The sequence below is a fragment of the Myotis myotis genome, unplaced genomic scaffold, assembly GCF_014108235.1.
Source record: "Myotis myotis isolate mMyoMyo1 unplaced genomic scaffold, mMyoMyo1.p scaffold_m19_p_6, whole genome shotgun sequence".
Classification (NCBI taxonomy): domain Eukaryota; kingdom Metazoa; phylum Chordata; class Mammalia; order Chiroptera; family Vespertilionidae; genus Myotis; species Myotis myotis.
Window position 1 is genome coordinate 82,859,893 of NW_023416368.1, and position 23,930 is coordinate 82,883,822.

Below are 23,930 nucleotides of genomic sequence, written 5' to 3' on the forward strand. Positions count from 1 at the left end.
GGGGCAGGGACATCCTTCTTTATCTCATTCCCTGAGTTACCTGAGTTATGTAGGGATGCTAGTGCTGCAAAGATACAACAATATTACAAGACTAGTGGCTTGGTGCACAAAATTCGTGCAGGGGTGGGGGGCTGTCCCTCAGCCCGGCCTGCACGCTCTCCAATCTGGGACCCCTCAGGGGATGTCCAACTGCTGGTTTAGGCCCAATCCTAAACTGGTAGTCGGACATTCCTCTTGCAATCTGGGACCACTGGCTCCTAACTGCTCACCTGCCTGCCTGCCTGATCACCCCTAACCACTCTGCCTGCCAGCCAGCTCGCCCCCAACTGCCATCCCCTGCTGGTCTCATGGCCCCCAACTGCCCTCCCTGACCAGCCTGCTTGCCCCCAACTGCCCCCTCCTGCCAGCCTGATCGCCCCCAGCTACCCCCCACTGTCGACCTGCTCGCCTCCAGCTAACCCCCCTGCCGGCCTGTTCGCCCCCAACTGCCCTCCCCTCCTGGCCTTATCACCCCTAACCGCCTCTGCCTCAGCCCCACCACCGTGGTTTTGTCCAGAAGGACGTCCAGAAGGTCTCCTGGTCTAATTAGCATATTACCCTTTTATTAGTATAGATAGTCCCAGAGTCCTTAAAGAAGTCCCTATCCCTATGCATCCTCCTCCTGATGCTGGCTTGATGATCCTTGGTTTTTCTTTAGAGGAAGGTAGAGTTCCCAGGACCCTGGGCTTTTGAAGTCTCAGCATTGGGGTTTTTTGTTTGTTTGTTTGTTTTTAATATATTTTATTGATTTTTTACAGAGAGAAAGGGAGAGGGATAGAGAGATAGAAACATCAATGAGAGAGAAACATCGATCAGCTGCCTCCTGCAGACTCCCCGCTGGGTATGTGCCCGCAACCAAGGTACATGCCCTTGGCTGGAATTGAACCTGGGACTTTTGAGTCTGCAGGCCGACGCTCTAACCACTGAGAAAACTGGTTAAGGCAGCATTGGTTTTTATATGTTTGTTTACTGGAAAACTTTACAAGGGGAGGGATCATCTCTGTGTTGTTCATTGTGGTATGCCTAGGACAGAGAATAGTGTTCTCACATAGCAGATGTTCAATAAAAACATTGACCAAGAGAACAAATAAATGAATCAGTATCTTGGCACTCATTACCTATCATGATCTGGCCCAGCTTAGTGTTCCAGTTTCACTTCTCACTACAACCATCTTTTCCAGCCAAAATTCTTTTTCAATTCCACTAATTCTAAAGGTCAATTTGAATACTGAAGAAAAATAGCACTCCTGAATATCTGATTGGTGGAACTGAACATCTTATGGATGGCATTAGTGTCAATGAAGAAGGTGAAGCATGCAATGGTAGACTAGGATTTGTTTTATTTTATTGTGGCAAAATATACACAACATAAAATTGATTTTTGAACCATTTTTAGATGTATCTTTCAGTGTCATTAAGTACTTTCACAGTGTTGTGCAGCCATTGTCACCATCCATCCACAGAACTTTCTCATCTTCCCAAACTGAAGCTCTGTTCCCATTAAATACTAACCCCTCATCCCCTCCTCCAGCCTCTGGCTTCCACCATCTACTTTTTGTTTCTGTTAATTTGTTTCCTCTTAGGGTACTCCTATGAGTGGAACCACAATACTGGATATATCTTATTTTTTTAAAAAAAAACCCAAAACTTTTTGTTTTGAAATGGTTTTAGACCTAAATAAAAATTGCCAAAACTGCTCAGTTAATTCCGTATTTCCTCCCCCCAGTTCCCCTGAGGTTAACCAAAGACATGACCACAGTACAATGATCAAAACCAGGTGATGATATTAACTAAATACTGACTTTTTTCAAGTTTCATTAGTTCTCCTCCTAATGCTGAGCGCCCCGCCTCCCCCCCCCCCCCCGCCCCGCCTTTTTTCTGTTCCAGGAGCCATTTCAGAATCCCACATTGGCCTTGATTGCCATGATCCTTGCCATGATCTTGTGTAACCTGGGACAGATCCTCAGAGTTCCTTGTCTTCTGCGACCATGACACTTTGATAGGACACCATAGATGCCCTTTTGCACTTTGCTTTTTTAGCTTAAATGTATCCTAGAATTTACTCCAAATCAGTTCATAGAGATTGTCCCCATTTTCTTTTTTTATAGCTTTGGGACGAACCATAGTTTATTCAACCCTCTCCTAAGCATGGGCATTTAAGTTGTTTCGATGTTTAGGCTGTTCTAATATTTGTGGAAGTATGTCTTTAGGGTAAGGTCCTAGAAGTAAGATGGCTGAGTCAAGAGGTAAATCCATATGTAGCTTGATTAGATATTCCAAATTTAACTCCAGAAAGGCTGTACCAATTTGCATTCTCACCAGCAATGCCTGAGAGCAGAATGTGTTGTCCAATGATTTAACATCTAACGGTTATCAGGTTCTAAAGCCCCATGTATATTTAGGTCTATTTCTGGACCTTTAGTCTCTTCTACTAGCCTATCTCTTCATGCACCAGTATCTCATCGTTATTTTGTTTTTGTGTTAATCTTTATTGAGGATATTTTTTCCATTGATTTTTTAAAAATATATGTTTTATTGATTTTTTTACAGAGAGGAAGGGAGCGGGATAGAGAGTTAGAAACATCGATGTGAGAGAGACATCAATCAGCTGCCTCCTGCACACTCCCTACTGGGGATGTGCCTGCAACCAAGGTACACGCCCTTGACTGGAATCGAACCTGGGACCCTTGAGTCCGCAGGCTGACGCTCTATCCGCTGAGCCAAACCAGTTAGGGCTCCATTGATTTTTTTTTTGAGAGAGAGAGAGTGTGGGAGGGAAAGAGAGAGAAATAGAGAAAGGGAGAGAGAGACATTGATTGGTTGCCTCCTGCATGTGTCTTGGCTGGGGCTGGGGATCGAACCTGCAACCCAGATATGTGCCCTTGATCAGACTTGAACCTGTAGGCAAGCACTCTAACCAGTAAGCACACTGGCCAGGGCCCTGGCTTTGTAGTATGTTTTGATGTCTGGAAGGCTAATCCCCACCTCATAGTTTTTCTGGCTATTCTTGCACGATAGTAGCAGTTCATCGCACTCCGTAAAATACTTGTAGATAGTTTTTATTGGGATCATGTTATATTTATAAATTAACTGAAGGAGAATTATCATCTTTATAATATGGAGCCATTTTATGTGAGAATAGATGTCCATTTATGAATGATCCTGGGTAGTAGAGATTCCATGGGCAAGGGAAAATAATATAGTTTTATGAGAATGAAAAATGCTCTTTTTCTCTTGATTCACAGATATTGATGAGTGTAAGACCGGGCTGGCAAAGTGCAAGCAGAAATCATATTGCAGAAATGAAATCGGAAGTTACTACTGCAGCTGTGTCCCAAATATTCCTATTCTCAACTGGGTGGCTAGTGTTTTAAAATTGAACCATCCAGATTGTTATGGTAAGAACCTCCAGTGCTTTCCAACATGAACAAGGAGGGGCGAGGAAGACTTTGAGAGTTCCACCAATGTCAGGCCAGGGTAAGAGAGCAGAGATCTGTCCTGGCCCTTGTCCTTCAACCCATCGTTGTAATCTTTCCCCAGGAAATCTTGTTTAAGCCCGAGATATCAAGCACCATCTCTACATCACTGCCTTACAAATTTATGTCTCTTTCCCGGGCTTCCAAATCGACACCTCTAATTTTCTACTGGACTTCTCTACTTGTTTCTTTCTCTCATTCATTTTAACTGTATATGTACTAAATTCCATGAGTTCATACTGCTAGCTCCAATCCCAGTTGAACCCCAGGGCTTGATCTAGCTTTCCTTTTTTCCTTCTTTGTAACTTCTTTCTTCAACAACAAAAAAAACCTGGCCCTCACTATCCACAACCTATTGCCTTATTTTTGAAGTCTTGGTGTAATTCCGTATTTTGAGTTAGACTGGATTTGATTTCTGACACTACCGCTTACTTTTGGGGAATGATTAACTTCTTTCTGCCTCGTCTGTAAGTGGGAAGAATAGCAGTAGCCTCGACTATGCTGGTTATGTGCTGCTGAGTAACAAATGACCCCAATGTTAGCGGCTTAAGACAACACATCTTTACTGGCTCACGGACTGTGTAGGGCAGGAATTGAAGCGTGCCTTACCTGGTCCTCTGCTTCTAGATCTCTCACGATTACAATCAAAGTATTGGTCAGGGATGCAGTCTTATCTGAAGGTTTGTCTGCTTCCAAGCTCACTCACACGGTTGCTGGCTGATTCAGTTCTTTGAAAACGATTGGACTGAAGGCCTCACATCCTTTCTGGTGGTGGCTGAGAGGTCGCCCTTGTTCTTAGCTATATTGGCCTCTCTAGCTTACTTTGTTACAACAAGCGCATGAGAATAGCCAAGAAGACAGTGTGAACAAAACAGAAATCCTAGTCCTTACTAACCTAACCTCAGAAGTGACATCTTTTCCCTTTTGCTGTATTCTGTTCATTAGAAATAAGTCTCTGAGTTGAGTCGGGGGGGGGGGGGGGGGGGGGGGGTGATTGGTGGGGGTGGGGGTGAGTTCACACAGCAGAATGTGGATAAAGGAATGTGAAGCAGAGATTATTTCAGAGACTTCTTACCTCACATACTGGGTGAAATACCTTCCTCCAAATTCGTGTCCACTCACGGAAACTGTGAATGTAATCTTATTTGGGAATAGGGTCTTTGCAGATATAATCAAATCAGGGAATTAGGAGATCATTCTAGATTAGGGTGGGCCCTAAAACCAGTATGACTGGTGTCATTATAAGAAGAGGGAATTTGGACATAGGGACACACACACAGAAGATCATGTAATGACAGAAGCATAGATTGGAGTTAGGCGGCCATAGACCAAGGGACAGCAAGGGGCAACCATCGGAAGCTAGAAACAGCAAAGAAGAATATATCTTAAAACCTTCAGAGGGCCCACAGCCCTGCTGACACCTTGATTTGGACTTGTATCTTCCAGATAATAAATTTCCATGTGTTAAGCCACCCAGTTTGTAGTGCTTTGTTACAGCAGCCCTAGGAAATGAACACACTCTACCTATCATTATTCAGGCATGTAAAATATTTTTTGCGCCTGGGAAGGCTCAATTAATATTAGCTGTTATGCTACATAACTCTGTTCTAGAACCTTCTGAGTTCCTTTCAATGAGCTAATGTGTATGATGGCACTTTATATACCATGCTGTGTAGACAAGGGCAAGTATTATTACTGTTTCTACATTATTCAATCAGTTATCATCCATTCCTTCGGGAAGTTTTCTCTGCACCCTTGATATTCTGGGGCCTCTTTTGTATACTCCCAAGTCATCTCACTCTATTTGTTAACATCTTGAACCCTTGTAATCAATTAATTGTTTGCCATTATTGATAGCCTGCAAACTCTAGAAGGGAATTCCCTTTGTCACTATGTCGACGTCTATTCATCAGGTTTAGCGCTGTGCCTGGCTTTTAGTAATTTCCCAATAAATACTATGGACTGAATGATTGAACTGGAAGCCCCATCCTAATTCTCTTTTTATTTTACTGTAGAAGGCATTTGGGACTTCTTAGAGGGAAAGTAGGATAGGATGTGGAAGCAGCAGGGAAGGATCCAACTTGAGGGTGCTTGGAAGAAGGGATGTGAACCAGGGTGTGTTATCTCCCATATTTGATTCACTGGCTACTTTTCTTTCCCAGAGGGCACTGGTGAGAAGATACAGCCATCAGAGACCATTTGGGTGAGTAAGGTGAAGCTAGGTTTGGGAAACAGCTAATTAGTCTTCCACGTCATTCTTCTGCTGAAATGCTACCCTGTGACTTTTAGGATACAGAATAGGAGTGATTTTGTCCTTTGTCCCAGGGGGGCAACATCTGGGGACATTTTTGGTTGGCACAACATCTGGGGACATTTATGGTGTTACTGGCATTTAGTGAATGGAGACCAGGGATATTGCTAAACACCTAACAGTGCCCAGGATAGCTTCCCACAACTATTATCTGGTCTCAAATGTCAATTGAGAAGATTGAGAAACCCTGGCAAAGGTGTCCTTCAAAGATCTGCATCAAGCATCTATCCTAGAGTCTCATTTTATCCCCTCACCACCTCTCATTCCCTATCTTCCTCTATAAGAAACTCTTTGTAGGTTCTAGATTCCTTCTTTTTTTTTTAAGCCTTCATGTTCTCAAAAATACAATGAAGCTCTGGATACACTCTTCACAGGGCTGCCAGTGATAAATGAGAAAAGTCATATCAGGTTGCCAGCACAGAACCTCGCTCACCTTAATAAATGTTATTGCCTTCTGGGTTCACCCAACCACACTCATATACATTCCTGATTTTTTAAGTTTATGTAAGAGTCTACCTAACTAGCTTTATTTCTTTGAAAGACAATTCTAAAGAAAAATGAAAGCAAACAGTACATTGCAAAAAAGGCTTCCCAATTACTTCAAGGCATGGAATTGACCATATGGAATGAGAGTTTGACTTCTCCAGGAAAGCATGAAAATTCTGTGTTTGATATAGGTAAGAAACACAGAGCATTTTTCCTATGGGGGCGGGGCAGGGATATTTTGTCAGACTTTGCGTTTATATGTCATGGAGAGAGTTCACTCAAAGGATTCTTCCCAAATGCAGAAGGTCAGTTCCAAGGACTATTTCCTTGGAAATCTTTTAGACGCTAAGCTTCTTTTGCTAAAAAACTAAGTTTCCCCCCTCACTAAGTACTTCAGCACACATTTTAAAATTGTTTTTGCCTTTAAATATTCTACCATAGAGGTTGAGCTTGCCTGCCCTAGTTCCAGCTCAGAGTTGGGTGGGCAGTGTGTGTTTCTCAGGTGATTTTTGACCATTTAATTCCCAACAGCCAGAGAAGTGGAAGGGAGTACCATCTGGTCTACCTTGTATGCAGAAAATGAAATCACCAGTAAGGGGTCTTTCACAGAAGGGAGTTTTTCAGTTCCTTAGGCATGAGAAATGAGCCAAGCAAAACTCACTCTCTTAATGTTTCCAGTCTATGAAACCAAGAGGTGCAATGAGACAAATAAGAAGACTGTTCTGGAAGCTGGAAATAACACAATGGATATTGACTGCAATGATGCTTTCAAAGGAACCACAAGAGGTACTGTGTCTAAGATGGATTCCCTTGACCTTCAGATTCTAGGCCTGTTGTCTCATTTTTAGGTGACTGGGCCAAGATGTGGGGACTTACAAAGTTTTTTATTCCAATTCACCAGACTATAAGCCCCCTCTAAAGTGATTTCTCTTCTGTTTTCTCAGAGCGTAAAGTTGCGCTTATCACTTACCAGTCTCTTGGGGATATCCTGAATGGATCCTTTTTCAGTGATAGAAGAGGAACACTGGACATAAAACTGAACTCTCGTGTTGTGAGTGGAACCATTGGTGTAAAGGAAAAAGTTTATATGTCTAAACCTGTGTTCCTGACCTTCAAACATACTCAGGTGAGCAAAACCCAGAACTGGTTCTCTATGTGTTACCTTAAATGGGTGTGTTATCAGGATCCTAGCAGCTAACCTAATCCAACTCTGATTACCCAGGGTTCAGAGAACAGACAATAAATATTGAGGCCTCCAGAGAAGCTTTTATTATCACACTAGAGGATCAGTGCACGAAATTCGTGCATGTGGGGAGGGTCCCTCAGCTCGGCCTGTGCCCTCTTGCAGTCCAGGAGCCCTCAGGGGTTGTCAGTCAGACATTCTTAGCGCTACTGCGGAGATAGGAGAGGCTCCCGCCACCACTGCTGCGCTTGCCAGCCGTGAGCCCGGCTCAGGGCATCTGGCTGAGCAGTGCTCCCCCTGTGGGAACACACTGACTACCAGGGGGTACTTCCTGAGTTGAGCGTCTGTCCCCTGGTGGTCAGTGCACATCATAGCGACCCATCATTCTGCCATTCAGTTGATTTGCATATTAGCCTTCTATGATATAGGAAGGATTATGCCTAAAAAGGCAATGGGGGCGGGGGGATGAGCATTATTGAACCCAGTGAAGGCTAGAGGCATAGAGGAGGGATTGCCCTGCTGGAGAAAGAAGCATGGAAAAAATACCTGGGCTTCTTTAGCTCTCATCCAATGATCTCTCACTAGTTCCTCTCATTGGTCCTACCAATGACAGGCAACCTGGGTAAAGCCGTTCATTAGGGTCAATTTCCAGAGCTCTGAGATGACCAGAGCATGGCAGAATCAATGAGAATAAAGTCCACAAACGTGTAGTATAAAACTCTTCACCACACGGGTTCCAGAGGATGGGGCTTTCCCAGCCAGTTTCCAACCCAGTGAATCCTTGACCAACCTATGAAGTTAAAATAGTAAAACCAGAAAGAGAGCCACTTTTATGCTATTCTCTTTCCAGCCTGGTGGTGCGAGAACAAAATATTTGTGTGTGTACTGGGAAGGATCAGAGGAGGGAGGCGGCTGGTCGACGGAGGGCTGCACTCATGTGAGCAGCAATGATTCTTACACCAAATGCAAGTGCTTCCACCTTTCCAGCTTTGCTGTCCTCATGGCTCTTGCTCCTAAGGTACCAAGATTCATGGTCCCTTCCTGTGAATCTGAGTGTGTCCAGGAAGCTGGGACGTGATCTGCTCTTATAAAGACTCTTAAGATGTGGGGTCAAGCAGAAGTAACTTACTTGAGAGGTAGTTCCAGGAAGTACCAGCAGGGGACTGAGGAAGTGAAATGGGAAAAATGACAGAAGCCACGCAAAGAGCATTATCAAGCCACTGTGGATAATTGGAGTTTTTGTCCCTCTGGAGGACTCTGGAGGTCAGTTCTAGCTGATGCATAGCCATTCATATATGAGTGCCTGCTATGCATCAGATGCTGTTATAGGCACTGGAACAAGACAGACAAAGAAATACTAACATTCATGGAAACTACTTCTGAGTGCTGTGTTTTCCAATAGGCTCACCAGCCACATGTTGCTATTGAGTATGTGAAATGTGGCTAGTGTGACCGAAGAACCAAATTTTAAATTTTACTTCATTTTAATTTATTTAAATTAAGAAACAGTGTAGAGTTCCATTGAAGACGATGGAGTAGATGGAGGCTGTGCTCACCACCTTCTATAAGTATATCAAAATTACAACTAAATTCTAGAACAATCAATCTGGAGAACCATCTGAAGAGTAGCTAAACAGAAGTCCTATAATTAAAGATATAAAGGAGCCACATTGAGACAGGTAGGAGGGACAAAGACATAAAGCGGGCTGGCCCCAAACCCATGTGTGGTGGTGAGAATCCATAGGATTTCTCAGCTGCAGATGTCTTCACTGAGGAGTGAGGGGTCTCAACCCAATGCCGGGCTTCCCAGCTCAGAGCACCAGTGCTGGGAAGATAAGCCCATGAAACATCAGGCTGTGAAAATCAGCAGGATTCTGTCCGTTCGGGTCAGACAGGATGCTGCTTAAAATCTAGGTGTTCTCTTAAAGGACCCACAAAATCTCACTTGTGGGCACTCATCTTGACCTCTGGCAGAGGGACAGTGGCTTGGGGGCCACCAGATACATACAGGGAGAAACTGAGTTATGTGGCTTCAGGGTCAGGGCTGGAGGGATGACAGCCATTGTCTCTGTGTTGAGCGCACTCCAACATATCCGAACCTGAACCTGCATTTGTCTGGTGAACTCCACTTGCCCCAACCTGGGGACTCCTTGAGACCCTACTTCACCCAACTCAAGTACAACCTGAGGCTCCTTCAGTGGCTGAGCCTTCTGGGCAGCCAGCAGATGGTGGCAGGTCTTTGTGACTTTTGATGACTCTCCCAGGTCTGGTACTGGTGAAAACTGGCCTTGGTTCTCAGTGTGATCTTTTTCATGCACATCCAAGCTTAACACAGGCAGCTACCAACCACAATCACTTTGTAGCTCCTAATAGGAAGCCCTAGGCCAATCATAGGCAGCATCTATGGCCTGCACCAGAGCCCCTCCCAGCGGGCCCCAGAACCAACACACCTAGTGGCCAGCTTCAGACCACATTAGAGTAGCACCCAATTAGTTCCACAAGTGGCACACCCAAAGATGGTCTCGGCAGGCACCAGGATCTGCTGGGGCAAACCCTACTCCATGGGGTCAGCCTGTGGAGAGCAGCTCATGTGCTGTGGTTGTGGCCAATCCTCACAGTCAGTGAGCCTTAAAGTCAATTCATCCACTGACATTTCAACAACAATCAAGACTCAACTTCAATAGGAGGCATACACAATCCACATAAGGGAACTTCTGGAGCACCTGGCTCAGGTGAACAGAGAGACTGCATCACTGGGCCCCACAGGACACCTACTACATAAGACCATTTTGCCAAGACTTGGACATGTAGCAGATCTACCTAATACACAGAAACAGACTCAGGCAGTCAAATGGAGAAGACAAAAAAAACCCAAAAAAAAACAACCATGAAAGAACAAGAGAAATTTCAAGAAAAAGAATTAAATAAAATTGAGGCAAGCAATCTACCAAACAGAGAGTTCAAAACATTGGTTATAAAGATGGTCAAAAAACTTAGTGAGAACTTCCACAAAGAGATAGTAAGCATAAAAACAGAAACTATAAAAAAGAACCAGTCAAAAATACTACAATAACTGAAATAAAAAAATAGACCAGAAGGAATCAACAGCATATTAGATGAAGCATAGGGTTGAATCAGCAATTTGGAAGACAAGGTAGGTAGCAGAAAACACCCAATTGGAACAGCAAAAAAAAAAAAAAAATTAAAAATATGAGTATAGTTTAAGGGACTATACTGGGATGACTTCAGTTTAGCAAGATTTGCATCATAGAGGTACCAGAAGGAGAAGAAAGAGAGCAAGGGATTGAGGGTCTATTTGAAGACATACAAATCCAGGAAGTGCAGAGAGTTCTAAACAAAATGAAGTCAAAGCAGTCCACATCAAGACATGTCAAAATTAAAATGGCAAAGGATAAAGACAAAGAGAACCTTAAAAGAAGCAAGAGAAAAGCAGTTACTTACCTACAAGGAAGTTCCCATAAGAATGTCAGCTGATTTCTCAACAGAAAATTTTCAGCCAGATGGGATTGGTGTGAAATAGTCAATAGATAATTCTCCACAGAAGTCATACAGATAGTCAATAGACATATGAAAAGATGCTCAACATCACTAATCATCAGAGAAATGCAAATTAAAAATCACAATGAGATATCACCTCATGCCTGTGAGAATGGCCATCATCAATAAATGAACAAATAATAAGCATTGGTAAGGATATGGAAAAAAGGGAATCCTTGTGCACTATTGATGGGCATGAAAATTGGTGCAGCCATTAGAGAAATAGTATGGAGGTTCCTCAAAAAATTAAAAATAGAACTACTTTATAATTCAGCAATTCTACCTCTGGGTATATTTCAAAATATGCCCAAAACACTACTTGAAAGAGACATATGCACCCTTATATTCATTACAACATTATTTACAATAGCCAAGATATGGATGCAACCTAAGAGCTCATCAATAGATAACTATATAAAGAAGATGTGGTGCATATATACAATGGAATATTACTCGGCCATAAAATAGAATGAAATTTTACCATTTGTGACAAGGATGGACCTAGGGGCTATTATGCTAAACGAAATAAGTTAGATAGAGAAAGACAAATACTATATGATTTCATTTATATGTAAAATCTAAAGAACAAAATTAATGACCAAACAAAACAGAAACAAATTCATAGATACAGTGGACAGACTGAGAGATGCCAGATGGGAGGGGGATTGAGGGTTGGGTGAAGGGATTACTATAAATTGGCAGTTACAAAATAATTAATAGGTATATAAAGTATAACATAGGGAATATATCAGTAATATTGTAATAACTATATGTCTATTTTAAAAATAACTATATGTAACAAAAGTTAAAAAAAAGTCTAACTAGCCCTGGCTGGTGTGCTCACTGGTTATAGCATCAGCTTCTACACCGAATGTTCATGTGTTTGATTCCCGGTCAAGAGCATGTACCTGGGTTACAGGTTCAATCCCTGGTCCTGGCCCAGTGCGGGTATGTGCAGGAGGCAATCAATTGATATGTCTCTCTCACATCGATGCCTGTCTGTTCTTATATATGCCCCTATTTTGAAGATGAGAACAGCAAGTCTCAAAGAGGTTCACTCATTCACCCGAGGGCCTGAGCTAGGAAGCCCATCTGACTCTCCATCAGGAACGTAACTACAGAGTTGGAAACTATAACAGGTCCCTCCTTTGGTGGCTCCTAGGCAGATCCCATTCTGACTGTGATCACCTACGTGGGACTGAGCCTGTCTCTGCTGTGTCTCCTCCTGGCAGCCCTCACTTTCCTCTTGTGCCGACCCATCCAGAACCTCAGCACCACCCTCCACCTGCAGCTCTGCATCTGCCTCTTCCTGGCCCACCTCCTCTTCCTCACTGGGATTGATCAAACTGAGCCTGAGGTAGGTAATTTAATCAAATATCCTTGAAATAATCAAATCTATCATCTTGTCTTGAGGAAAGACTGGAAGAGCGGCAAAAATCACCTGGGGGGAAACTGCAAGAGTCCCGATTTCAGTTCTCCTCCTGTATAATTTTGATAAGACCCATACTTTCTGACGGGCATTGAGCAAAATGATTGTGAGTCAGACTGATGGTATTAGACAGGTTTGCAATAGCTGCTGTAACAAATTAACTCCCAAAATCGGTGGCTTATCACAAGAGTATGTATACACTTTACCTGTATGTATCTGTAGAGGGTGAGCGAACATGTTTGAAGGGTGTCTATCTTCTAACTTCAGGCTGAGGGAGGCCCTTCTGGCTCATACGTGGTTTCAAGATCATTCATTTTAGCCAGCTGAAAGGAGAAAAGAGCATGGTAGAGTCCCACGAGGGAGGTTTATATGGGCCACCTCAGGAAGTGGTACATATCACTTCCTCTCACATTCCATGGTCACACCTAACTGCAAGGCATGCTGGGAAATATAGTCTCTGGCTGGGGAGTAATTTCTTAGAGACAAATCTATATTCTAGAATTGAGGGGTGGAGGGAGGCTTGCATTTTTGGTGGACAGTGTCTTTACCACACAACCAGCAGTTATATCTCGACTCTTCATCCTACTCACTACACGATCTTGTTGAAGTGACTTTCCCTTTTTAATCTTCCTCCCTAAAACAAGGGCATCAGCATAGGGCTCTAGCAAGATAGAATGTAGAGTCTGGATTAATCAACCAGAGGACAATGCTAGCTTTTATTTTTGTCATGATCATGATCATGATCATGATCATGATCATATCATCACATCCAGGAAGAATTAGTAGCAGATGTTCTCCAAGGCTCCTTTCAACCCTAAAGACTATGATCGCACTACCAGAAAGTTATGAAAGCACTATTCCCCTCCCCCCACACCCCCACAAAAGGCAGTAAAGTGCTACGGTTAACAGTAAGCATGATCTCCGCAGGCTGTTTGAGTTTCAAATACATTTTTGTTTTTTATTGGCTTTGTGATCTTGGGAGAAATTTTAACTTCCTGGGCCTCAGTTTCCTTAGTTCAAAACGGGCAGAAGTTGGCTAACTACAGTGCACAGGCTAATTCTGTTATTTTGTAAATAACACTTCATTGGAACCATGACTGCCAATGTCCAAGGGGTAAAGAAGATGGACATCTCAGCTCAAGAAGAGAGAGTGGATTCTCTTTTCCTGTTCCTTTTTCTTCTATTCAGGCTCTTCATGGATTGGATGATGCCTTCTTGGTGAGGGCAATGTTTATTACTTAGCTACTGGTTCAAATGCTAATCTCTTCCAGAAACACCCTCACAAACACACCCAAAAATGATGGATAAAATTAACCATCACAGCCTCCCACAGGGCAAGAGCAATGGAGCATCTCTATACCAATACTCATATGTCATGGATTTGAGGTCTGCTCTAATGGCATTCATCCCTTGGTGCTTCTGGCCTGCCCCATGCATGGGACAAGCAGACTTCCATGGCTAGCGAAAGCCTCCAGAAAATGTGTTGCCCCAGGCAAAGTGTCATAGGTGCTGGAATTAAAATTTCAGTCAGCATCCAGGAAACAATAAGTGCTGAGGATATAATCAGGTACAGACAACATTGGCACCACATTCCTAACTCTTCTCTCCCTTCCAGGTGCTGTGTTCCATCATCGCAGGGGTACTGCATTACCTCTACTTGGCCTCCTTTACCTGGATGCTCCTCGAAGGACTGCATCTCTTCCTCACTGTCAGGAACCTCAAGGTGGCCAACTACACCAGTGCGGGCAGGTTCAAGAAGAGATTCATGTACCCTGCAGGCTATGGGATTCCAGCTCTGATTGTGGCTGTGTCTGCAATAGCAGGACACAAAAATTATGGAACATACACTCAGTAAGCATGATGATAGCGTTTATGGCAGAAGTGGTAGCCATAATACAACTTCATGAAATTCAGGGGCAAGAGAGCAAACCGATGACCCCACATTAAAAATCTGTGGGTTTTATGATCTGTAGGATTCTGAAAGAATAGAATGTAAAGAATAACAATAACGACAAATCTCAAAGTCCTGTGCTATGTCAGCGATAGTGCTTTCTATCTGCAGGCTCTCATCTACTCTTCCCATGGGGCTGGCATTGCTTGTCATGTTATGCACAGGACAGCAGGGCCTTAGTGCATCTAATAAACGTTCTCAAGGTCATATCTGAAAGCAAGTAAGTCAGAATTCCCAAAGCAGTATTTTTAACAGCCATGTTTTGCTGCCTCACTAAAGAAGTTTGTAAAGCCTTGCAAAGTTTGTTGAAGAAGTTAGTATTTTGGCAATGGGGCTTAGGGTAGGAAGTAGGTATGCATGTGCTAAAACAAACAAACAAACAAACAAAAAATAAACAAACAAACAAGAAACATGTAGGAGGCTGTCCATCTTGAAGTCAGAGAATGCCTCATCTCCAGCTTGATCCCGATGTCCTGCCAGAATGGTTCTGGAGATGGTAGAGTAGATGGGAGTTGGCAAATTTTCTATAAAGGGCCAGATGGTAACTTTTTTATCTTTGCAGGCCATGTGGTCTCTGTGGCAATGACTCAGCATTGCCCTTGTAGTATGAAAGCAGCCAAGTCATAGACAATATGTAAATGACTGGGTATGGCAGTGCTTGAATAAAACTTTATTTATAAAAACAAGGGGTAGACTGAATTTGGCCCATGGGTCATAGTTTTGCAACCCTTGGAACAGAACTAAGAGTGGGAGCTTTTCTGACCAATGAGTGTTGGCTATTGCTTGATATCTTTGCCAGTTTTGTACTGCCAGGTTCCCTTTCAGAATAAGTTATACTACCATTGCTAACATAAGCCATGACAGCATACAGAGTCTTATGGTAGTTTTTTTTTTTTAAATATATTTTATTGACTTTTTTTACAGAGAGAAAGGGAGAGGGATAGAGAGTTAGAAACATTGATGAGAGAGAGAGAAACATCGATTCAGCTGCCTCCTGCACACTCCCTACAGGGGATGTGCCCGCAACCAAGGTACATGCCCTTGACTGGAATCGAACCTGGGACCCTTCCGTCCACAGGCTGACGCTCTATCCACTGAGCCAAACCAGTCAGGGCTTATGGTAGTTTTAATAACTACATTTACATTATTATCTTTATTCCTGTTTTACAACTTTATTGAGATGTAATTGATATACAGAAAATTATACATATTTAATGAATATATGTTTGTGAGTTTGGACACATGCATACACTGTGACACCATCACCACAATCAAGGTAACAAGCATATGCACACCTCCAAAAGCTTCCTGGTCGCACCCAGAACACTGACACTGAAGCAATCCATGGGTCATATTCATACTTCTCAAGTTTTACTTGTACTCCTTTGTGTGTTTAGTTCTGTACAATTTTATATAGAGGTGTAACCACTACCAAAGGTTACATTCCATATGATTCTCATTGTATAACACTCTTGAAATGACAAAATTATTTTTATTCTCTTTCTTATTGTAACACTTATTATTATAGTACTCACTGTTATTAGGATACCTACCTTTACTGAGCCTTAACTCTGCCAGGAAGTGTATCCAAAAACTGTGTACACATGACCTCATTTCATATTTCCTACAAGATCTATATGAGGAAAATGATGAAAGAAATCAGAGAAGGCTCAAATAAATGGAGAGAGAGTCCATATTCATGGGTGGTAAGACTGCATACTGTCAAGACGAAGGTAGTTCTTTCCAACTTCATCTATAGGTTCACAATGCATTTTATTTTTTGGACGTTTGACAAACTGGTCCTAATATTTATGTAGCAAGGCCTGGAATAGTTAACACAATGTTGAAGGAGAAGAATAAAGTCACAAAACTGACCCAACCTGACTTCAAGGCTTTGTAGATAGTCACAGTAATCATTTAAATTTTTAAAATACTTCTGTTAGCACCACTTTACACCTGGGAAAACTGAAACTCAGAACATATAGCCTGTATCAGATGGAGACTCGGGCCTGATTCCATCTAAAATCCAAGTCTGACCTAAACAGCTTCTGGCACTGCTCAGATCTTGTGAGAGGAGCCTGAATTAAATACTTTCTCTTCTGAGAAATAAGTGGGGAATCCTTATCTTTCTCTCAACAGCTGCTGGCTCAAGATTGATAAAGGGTTCATCTGGAGCTTCATGGGGCCAGTGGCCATCATTATCTTGGTAGGTGACCACTGATGGTTATATATTGGGGTGCCTGCCCTGGGTTGGCCAAGCATAGAGAGTGTTTGTTATTTGTTAAAGGGGAAATGAGATAAAGATAAGGAAATATAACTTAATTGATCAACCCTCTCTTACTGGAAATCTGTCTGTGTCTTTCCCTGGCTTCTGACTCACTCACTGGTTGCTTTGATATAATATAACCCTCTACCAGGCATTCTTTTAAAAATTCTACATTCGTTTATTCAACAAATATTTAGTAAGTGTCTACTCTGCATAGAGTAACATGTTTTTCTGTTGGTTAGGAACTTTCATTTACATTCATTATCCTGGTATAGATATTAACAGCACTTTTTCACTTTCAAAGTGTCCTGGTTTGAATGATAAATTATATAGTCACTGTGATCAAGCACTAAGTGCCACAGGTTCTATACTGTGTGCTGTTTACACCAGAGCATGTGTCTACACCATCCTTATGAAGCCTGTATCTTTTGGGAAAAGAGTCTTAGGTTCATCTCAAGTTGGGTTGCATGACATGGCCTCAAAAGGAAATTTCAAGTAAAATTCCCATGTTGCTTCCACAGATAAACTTGGTGTTCTACTTCCAAATTCTGTGGATTTTGAGAAGCAAACTTTCCTCCCTCAATAAAGAAGTTTCCACCATTCAGGACACCAGGTAAGAAGTTACCAGAATCACTGTTTTCCAGATTTTCCTACAAGACAATTCTGCCTGGGAGAGAAAAACCTATACAAAAATGTGATGTAACATTTCCTGGCACTAGATAAAGAATACATAAGGGACAACTTATAGAAGAAGTAAAAACTATAATTTTCAGGTGATTTCATGTACTCCCTCATCTCTTTATTCAGTAAATATTCATTGGGTGCCTCATTTGTGTAGCTCACTCTTCATATAAAATTAATGCCAAGACTATCAACATTATCTTTTTCACCCTGAAAGTTCAACCACTTTTGGATTCCATTCTCCTTGGTTGTAAAAACTCAATTCTCATTGGTGCTGACCTAAATTATTAAAAAATACTGATGGCAACAGCTAATATTAACTAGGAACCTGGTAGGTGTTGGGCACTTACCAAGATTAGTTCATTGAATGCTCATGACACCAACCTCTGTGGTGGGCACTACTAATATCCCCCCTGATAAGAGGAACAAACTATTCATTGTACCCAAGAGCGTGTACAAACCTTGCATTGGTGAGTCATGTGGACAAAACTTAAAGGAATTTCTGTCCAACTTCAGATCTTACCTTCGATCTCATGTACGTATGAAATTAACCTAACATCTCAGCTTCAGTTTCTTTGATCCTGGAGGGCTGGAATGTCAGCCTTCTTGGTGTTTCTCCATATCTCCACACACACACACACACACACACACACACACACACACACACACACACACACCAGCTTGCCTAGCCTAAGGCCATCAACAACTCATTCTAGACACAATTTTTGTTTGAAGAAATCCAACACCGTGTTATGTTCTAAAGTCATGATATCTTCATCATCCACTTTTTGGAATAGAAATTTCTAGAATGCACTTTCCACAAATCTTCCAGTAAGTCCAGGTAAGAGACTTCGCAGGGAAATCATTTCCAAGAGTGGGAGAAAGTGTTATTCTCAGAGGCAATAATTGAAAACATGGGTTCTGCCTCATCCTTAAGCTACGTGCCTTTGTGAAAGCTGCTTAGCCACCCAAGGTTGTTATGAAGTTTAAAGATGGTGATGCACCCAAGGCATTGAGTACAGTGCCCAACAAGCAGTGCGTCCCTGATAAATGGTAGTAATTATTACTCTTTTTCCTTTTCAGAGTCATGACATTTAAAGCCATTGCTCAACTGTTTACCCTGGGCTGTTCTTGGGGCCTTGGATTTTTTATGGTTGATGAAGTTGGGAAGACAATCGGATTAGTCATTGCCTACATGTTCACCATCATCAATGTCCTGCAGGGGGTTTTGCTTTTTGTGGTACACTGTCTCCTTAATCGCCAGGTAAAGTTAATTACTTTCTCTCCGAGTTTTATTAAATGGCTGTTCATTTCTTGTCCTCTTCTGACCTTTTATATTTTGGGGTTGCCTTGATTCTGGGAAGAAGGTTTAGGTGCTGCTTGGGTTTGCCATGTGCTCTGGGTTTCATTTAGCCTCTTAACATTAATCATTTGAGCATATCTCTTAAGAACATGCAGTCATCTGCTCAGGCAGCCATAAAAAACAGCGGCCGTGTGGCTTAGACAACAGAAATTTATCTCCTCAGAATTCTGGAGGATGGAATTCTGAGATAAGGTGCAACTAATGTCAGGCTCTGGTGAGAGCCTCCTAGTTGGCTTGCAAGTGGCCATCTCCTTTCTGTGTCCTCAATGGGTGAGAGAATTCGAGAGAGCTTTTATGCTTCTTTTTATAAGGACACTAACTCTATAGGATCAGGGCTCTACCCTTATGACCTGATTTAGTCTTAATTACTTCCATAAAGGCCACATCTCCAAATAACCATCAGTGGTCACCTACCAAGACAATGATGGCCACTGGCTCTCATTGTTGAGCTAGAGCTTTAACATATGAACTGGACACAAACCAGTTCATAGCAGAACATGTTATCAGTCAGGATAAGGTAGATTATGCTACAGTAACAAATAGCCTCCCTCCCCTCATTCACAATAAGATTTATTTCTTGCTTATGCTACATAGCTCCATGAACTACATTATCTTCATTTGAGGATGTATGCTGAGGGGGCAGCCCCTATGTAGAACATCAGTGTTCTCATGGCAAAGGGAAAGTGATCATGGCACAGTCATCTCTTTCATTGGCCAAAGCAAGTCACATGGCCAAACCTGAACTCACAAGAGAGAGGATGAATAATTCTCCTGTAGTGAAGGGCACTGCATGGAGAGCACTGTAATATTTGGCAAAATCTATGATACTAGTAAACTCAGAGAGATTTTAGTTTAATCCCAGTTTTTCCAATGAGTGGGTTGCTGTGTGACCTTGGGCAGGCTGCTTCCCTCTCTGAGCTGCGATTTTCTCATCCAAAACTGTGGCAGTACCTACCTCATAGGGCTGATAATTCAATGAGATAATTCAGTATCAATCTCCTAGTAACAACCTTGGCATATACCAAGTTCTCAGTGGAGGGCATTATTATAATTTTACTCTTTATAGAAGATTGAGTATGGTTTTCCTGGCTTTCTCTTTCTTTGCTAGTGAGTGGAACTGCCAGCAATTAAGATGCAAGTGATGCCCTGACTGGTTTGCTCAGTGGATAGAGCATCAGCCTGCGGACTCAAGGGTCCCGGGTTCGATTCCAGTCAAGGGCATGCACCCTGGTTGCGGGTACATCCCCAGTGGGGAGTGTGCAGGAGGAGGCTGATAGATATTTCTCTCTCATCGATGTTTCTAACTCTCTATCCCTCTCCCTTCCTTCCTGTAAAAAATCAATAAAATATATTTTAAAAAAAGATGCAAGTGATAAAAAGACATCTTAACGGTTCATTAATTTCTCTTTTGTCTGTTAATATTGATTTCAGAGAGAGAGATAGAAACATCAATGATAAGAGAAAAGTCATTGATCAGTTGCCTCCTGCACACCCCATACTAGGGATTGAGCTCTGACTGGGAATCGAACCTTGACCTCCTGGTTCATAGGTTGACACTCAACCACTGAGCCACGCAGGCTAGGCTGTTAGTGCCTTCTTAATGCTTGGTACTCTTTACACACACAAGAAATAAAATACAATTAAAGTGTTTTGGCAAATTAATGTTGAGTATTAAATATTCAGACGTCTTTTTTATAACCTGTTGAAGAGGTTAAAGGAAGACAATTTGTGGAGTCACTTTGGGTGGCTTAGTATTAGGTCTCTGGAGTAAGAATGACAAGATTCTGAGTGCTGGTTGTCTGACCTTATGCAAGGTAATATACCTTCAAGAGTCTCAACTTCTTCATCTTTAATGGGGAGTGGGGACAAGAAGTCATTTACTGATTGGATTTATGTAAGGGTTAAATGATATATTGTATGTAAGTACATTAAACACAACTAGTTTTCAATACATGGTGCCCTTCATCATCATAATCACTGTTAGAGTTTGGCTGGTGACTTGGGCTGTGAAAGAATTCACAACTGAAAGAAGATTTGCAGAGAGGAAATTGATTTTACTCTCCAAGAGAGGAAAGGGTCAAGTATTGCTAGTCAATACAGGGCAGGGAAGAAAGGGTGGTCTGCTCTTTTAAGCAGTGGCTGTTTGTTGCTAAGCAACAAGGAAGGGAGGAGGTTTGTGTTGAAGTTGAGCAGATACCAGGGGGGTTGTCTTGAAACGTTAGTTTGCTTTCCAGAACACAGTCCAGCAGATGTCCTAAGGAGATGTCTTATCAATTTTCCCCAAGCCTGTAAAACATGCATAGAACAAAAGTTATGAAGAATTCAAAAGAAAAAAAAAAGAATTCAAAAGAAGCTTGGAAGGAAACTTTCTACTAACTAGAGGTTCCTTGGTGTGAATTATCCCTGGGTTATGAAAACAGCAGGGAGGAGGGAGATGCAAGAATGTAGTCTTTAGAGTAGCTTTAGAGCAGTTTGAACAGAAGAACTGTTTAAGTCAGAGGAGCCAACACTCTTGGGGTTTAATTACCAGGTGCTTCTCATAAGTTGTGGAAGGCCACAGCAAAGAAAAGGAACGGCCTTTTTCTGTCCTTATAATCACCACCATCATTACCTTTACTATCATCATTATTGTCACCATCACCACCATTTAATCTTCATTATCATCATCATCATTTACACCAGGGGTCCTCAAACTATGGCCCGCGGGCCACATGCAAATACAAATATTGTATTTGTTCCCGTTTTGTTTTTTTACTTCAAAATAAGATATGTGCAGTGTGCATAGGAATTTGTTCATAGTTTTTTTTTAAACTATAGTCCGGCCCTCCAATGGTCTGAGGGACAGTGAACTGGCCCCCTGTTTAAAAAGTTTGAGGACCCCTGATTTACACCATAATCACACCACCACCATCATTATCTTTGCTATCATCATTACCATCATCATCACCATCACTAACATGATTATATTCACTTTCATTATCACTACATTCATCATAGTCACCATCATCATCACTACCTTCATTATTTTCATCATTACCCTTTTTATCATCATTACCTTTATCACCATCACCATCATCACTTTCATTATTATCACCATGTAGAGTCCTTATGGTGCTTGACATTTAGTAAACACCTTTTCTAAAACTGAGGAGAGTAAAATTTAAATTAAAAATTAGCCCAGCTGGTGTGACTCAGTGGTTGAGTGTCGGCCTATGAACCAGGAGATCATAGTTCCATTCCCAGTCAGGGCACATGCCCAGGTTGTAGGCTCGATCCCCAGTAGGGGATCTCTCAACATTGATGTTTCTCTCTCTCCTTCTCGCTTCCTCTCTGAAATAAATAAGAATATACTTAAAAGAAATCACTATGGGTTTGGTCAAGACTATACAGAAAACCAATGAGAGAGCTGTAGAGAGCAGTGGCTAGTCTTTAGTCTCCTATTTTTAGGTTCCTTTTTTTTCTGAACCAAACTCTGGATGTAACACAATCCTCTATATTCCTCAAACTTACAGGTGCGAATGGAATACAAGAAATGGCTTAGTGGGGTGCAGAAAGGAGTTGAAACCGAAAGCACTGAGGTCTCTGCCTCTACTACCCACACCAAAGTGGTAAGACCAGCTTCTCTGCCACGCCGTGCACTTGTCTGAACCCCACTTCTCGTGCTGCCGTGAACATCCTTGTTTCTTGATCTGAAAGAAAAGAGAAATTGCATTAGGTTCCTGCATTATGAAGCTGAATGTCCGAGTAGAGTATGTGGGGTTTTATCCAAGGCGTCCCTTGAGATAAACTTAACCATGCAGGTGTTCCGACATTAAGCAGTTGCTAGCAAAGAGACTACTCTAAGCAAGCAGGACCGAGGGTAGGCATTATTATCTGATTTTATATTAATATAGTTAAGACTGCCAGAGGAATTATACAAAAATATGCAGTTGCAAATCACACAGCACACTTTATTATTCACAAGGTTCCTGGTGCCGTGGGCTCAGACTTAACGGGGTCCCCAGGAAAGAGTGGCATCCTCTGCGGGCAGCGGTGGATCCGTCTTTGGGTGGCTGGCCGTCCGGTTGGGTCGAGTCAGCAGGAAGAGGTTTGGCGTTCTTCCGCCCTCTGACGTGGAGCAAGGCAGCGTGGAGCATGGATCAAAAAGAGGATCGATGTCTGGGGACCCGTTTTTAAGCCTGTCCTGACCCACGGCAGTCCAGATGGCTATCAGTAACGTACGTCATTACAAAAGTGTTAATCAGAGTACAGGCTGGTTATCAGCTACAGTGTCACTCAGAAGGTGTCTATCAGGTTTACAGACGTCATTCCTAAGGGGAGCATTCAGCTATGGTCTTATCTATATGGTGCAGCTAAGGCTTGGCCAGAGTGGTCATTCCTGTGCTCTTTAATATTTCACATAAATATTTCACACAAAATAATTTTTCTACATTTCCTATAACACTCTTCAGTTATTTTCTATTGCTATAACATTGTAGCACTCTTTACTTCTTTCCTATCATTGTCACTATTTCTATGACATTCCTATGGGTGGAGTACAGGAAAAATATGGGGTAAGTTTTATCGATGTCACACACACACAGGGAGGTGGCTACCGAAGTGGTCAAATCTGACCCTTAATATGTCACTCTAAAAGTTCACCCTAAAATCTCTCTCTCTCTCTCTCTCTCTCTCTCTCTCTCTCTCTCTCTCTCTCCCCCCCCCCCCCATTCCCTTTCCCATTCTCTATATAGCAGCCAGAGTGGCAGTGAAATATATAAATCAGATTATTTTACTCCCCTACTTAAATCGCTGCCTTCCCATCACATTTAGAATCAAACTGAACCTCCCATCATCACTTAAAATTGGCCCAACACCCCTATTCACCTGTGTTGGCTGCTTTTCAGTTCCCTGAACTTCCCAGGCTCATCCCTGCCTCTGGGCCTTTGCACAAGCTGATTCCTCTAGCCCAGGGGTCCTCAAACTACAGCCTGTGGGCCACATGCAAATACAAATATTGTATTTGTTCCCGTTTTGTTTTTTTACTTCAAAATAAGATATGTGCAGTGTGCATAGGAATTTGTTCATAGGTTTTTTTTTTAAACTATAGTCCAGCCCTCCAACGGTCTGAGGGACAGGGAACTGGCCCCCTGTTTAAAAAGTTTGAGGACCCCTGCCCTTCCCATTCATCCTCCCAGGTTGTCTCAT

At 42.3% G+C, this 23,930-nt stretch overlaps 1 protein-coding gene and 1 long non-coding RNA gene across 4 annotated transcripts in view; one reads left to right on the forward strand and one right to left on the reverse strand.

Annotated features, from left to right (window-relative positions):
* LOC118658270 (putative adhesion G protein-coupled receptor E4P) overlaps positions 1–23,930 on the forward strand; it is a 57,052-nt gene that overhangs the window by 31,106 nt on the left and 2,016 nt on the right. The window contains exons 5-16 of the mRNA XM_036313536.1: positions 3,285–3,437; positions 5,678–5,718; positions 6,368–6,503; positions 6,991–7,098; positions 7,257–7,438; positions 8,346–8,513; positions 12,216–12,410; positions 14,098–14,333; positions 16,573–16,639; positions 17,221–17,312; positions 18,464–18,644; positions 22,256–22,351. Coding sequence (XP_036169429.1) covers positions 3,285–3,437; positions 5,678–5,718; positions 6,368–6,503; positions 6,991–7,098; positions 7,257–7,438; positions 8,346–8,513; positions 12,216–12,410; positions 14,098–14,333; positions 16,573–16,639; positions 17,221–17,312; positions 18,464–18,644; positions 22,256–22,351 — 1,655 coding nt within the window. The remainder of the gene's footprint in view (positions 1–3,284; positions 3,438–5,677; positions 5,719–6,367; positions 6,504–6,990; positions 7,099–7,256; positions 7,439–8,345; positions 8,514–12,215; positions 12,411–14,097; positions 14,334–16,572; positions 16,640–17,220; positions 17,313–18,463; positions 18,645–22,255; positions 22,352–23,930) is intronic.
* On the reverse strand, positions 20,748–23,250 carry LOC118658271. Of its 3 annotated transcripts, none has more exons than XR_004968266.1 (3): positions 22,693–23,250; positions 22,254–22,432; positions 20,748–21,029 (listed from the first exon to the last, which is right to left on the reverse strand). It is a non-coding gene; the product is annotated as an uncharacterized LOC118658271 (long non-coding RNA). The 3 variants fall into 3 exon arrangements; XR_004968264.1 differs by having other exon boundaries at positions 22,705–23,247; XR_004968265.1 differs by having other exon boundaries at positions 20,750–21,029; positions 22,343–22,432; positions 22,705–23,242.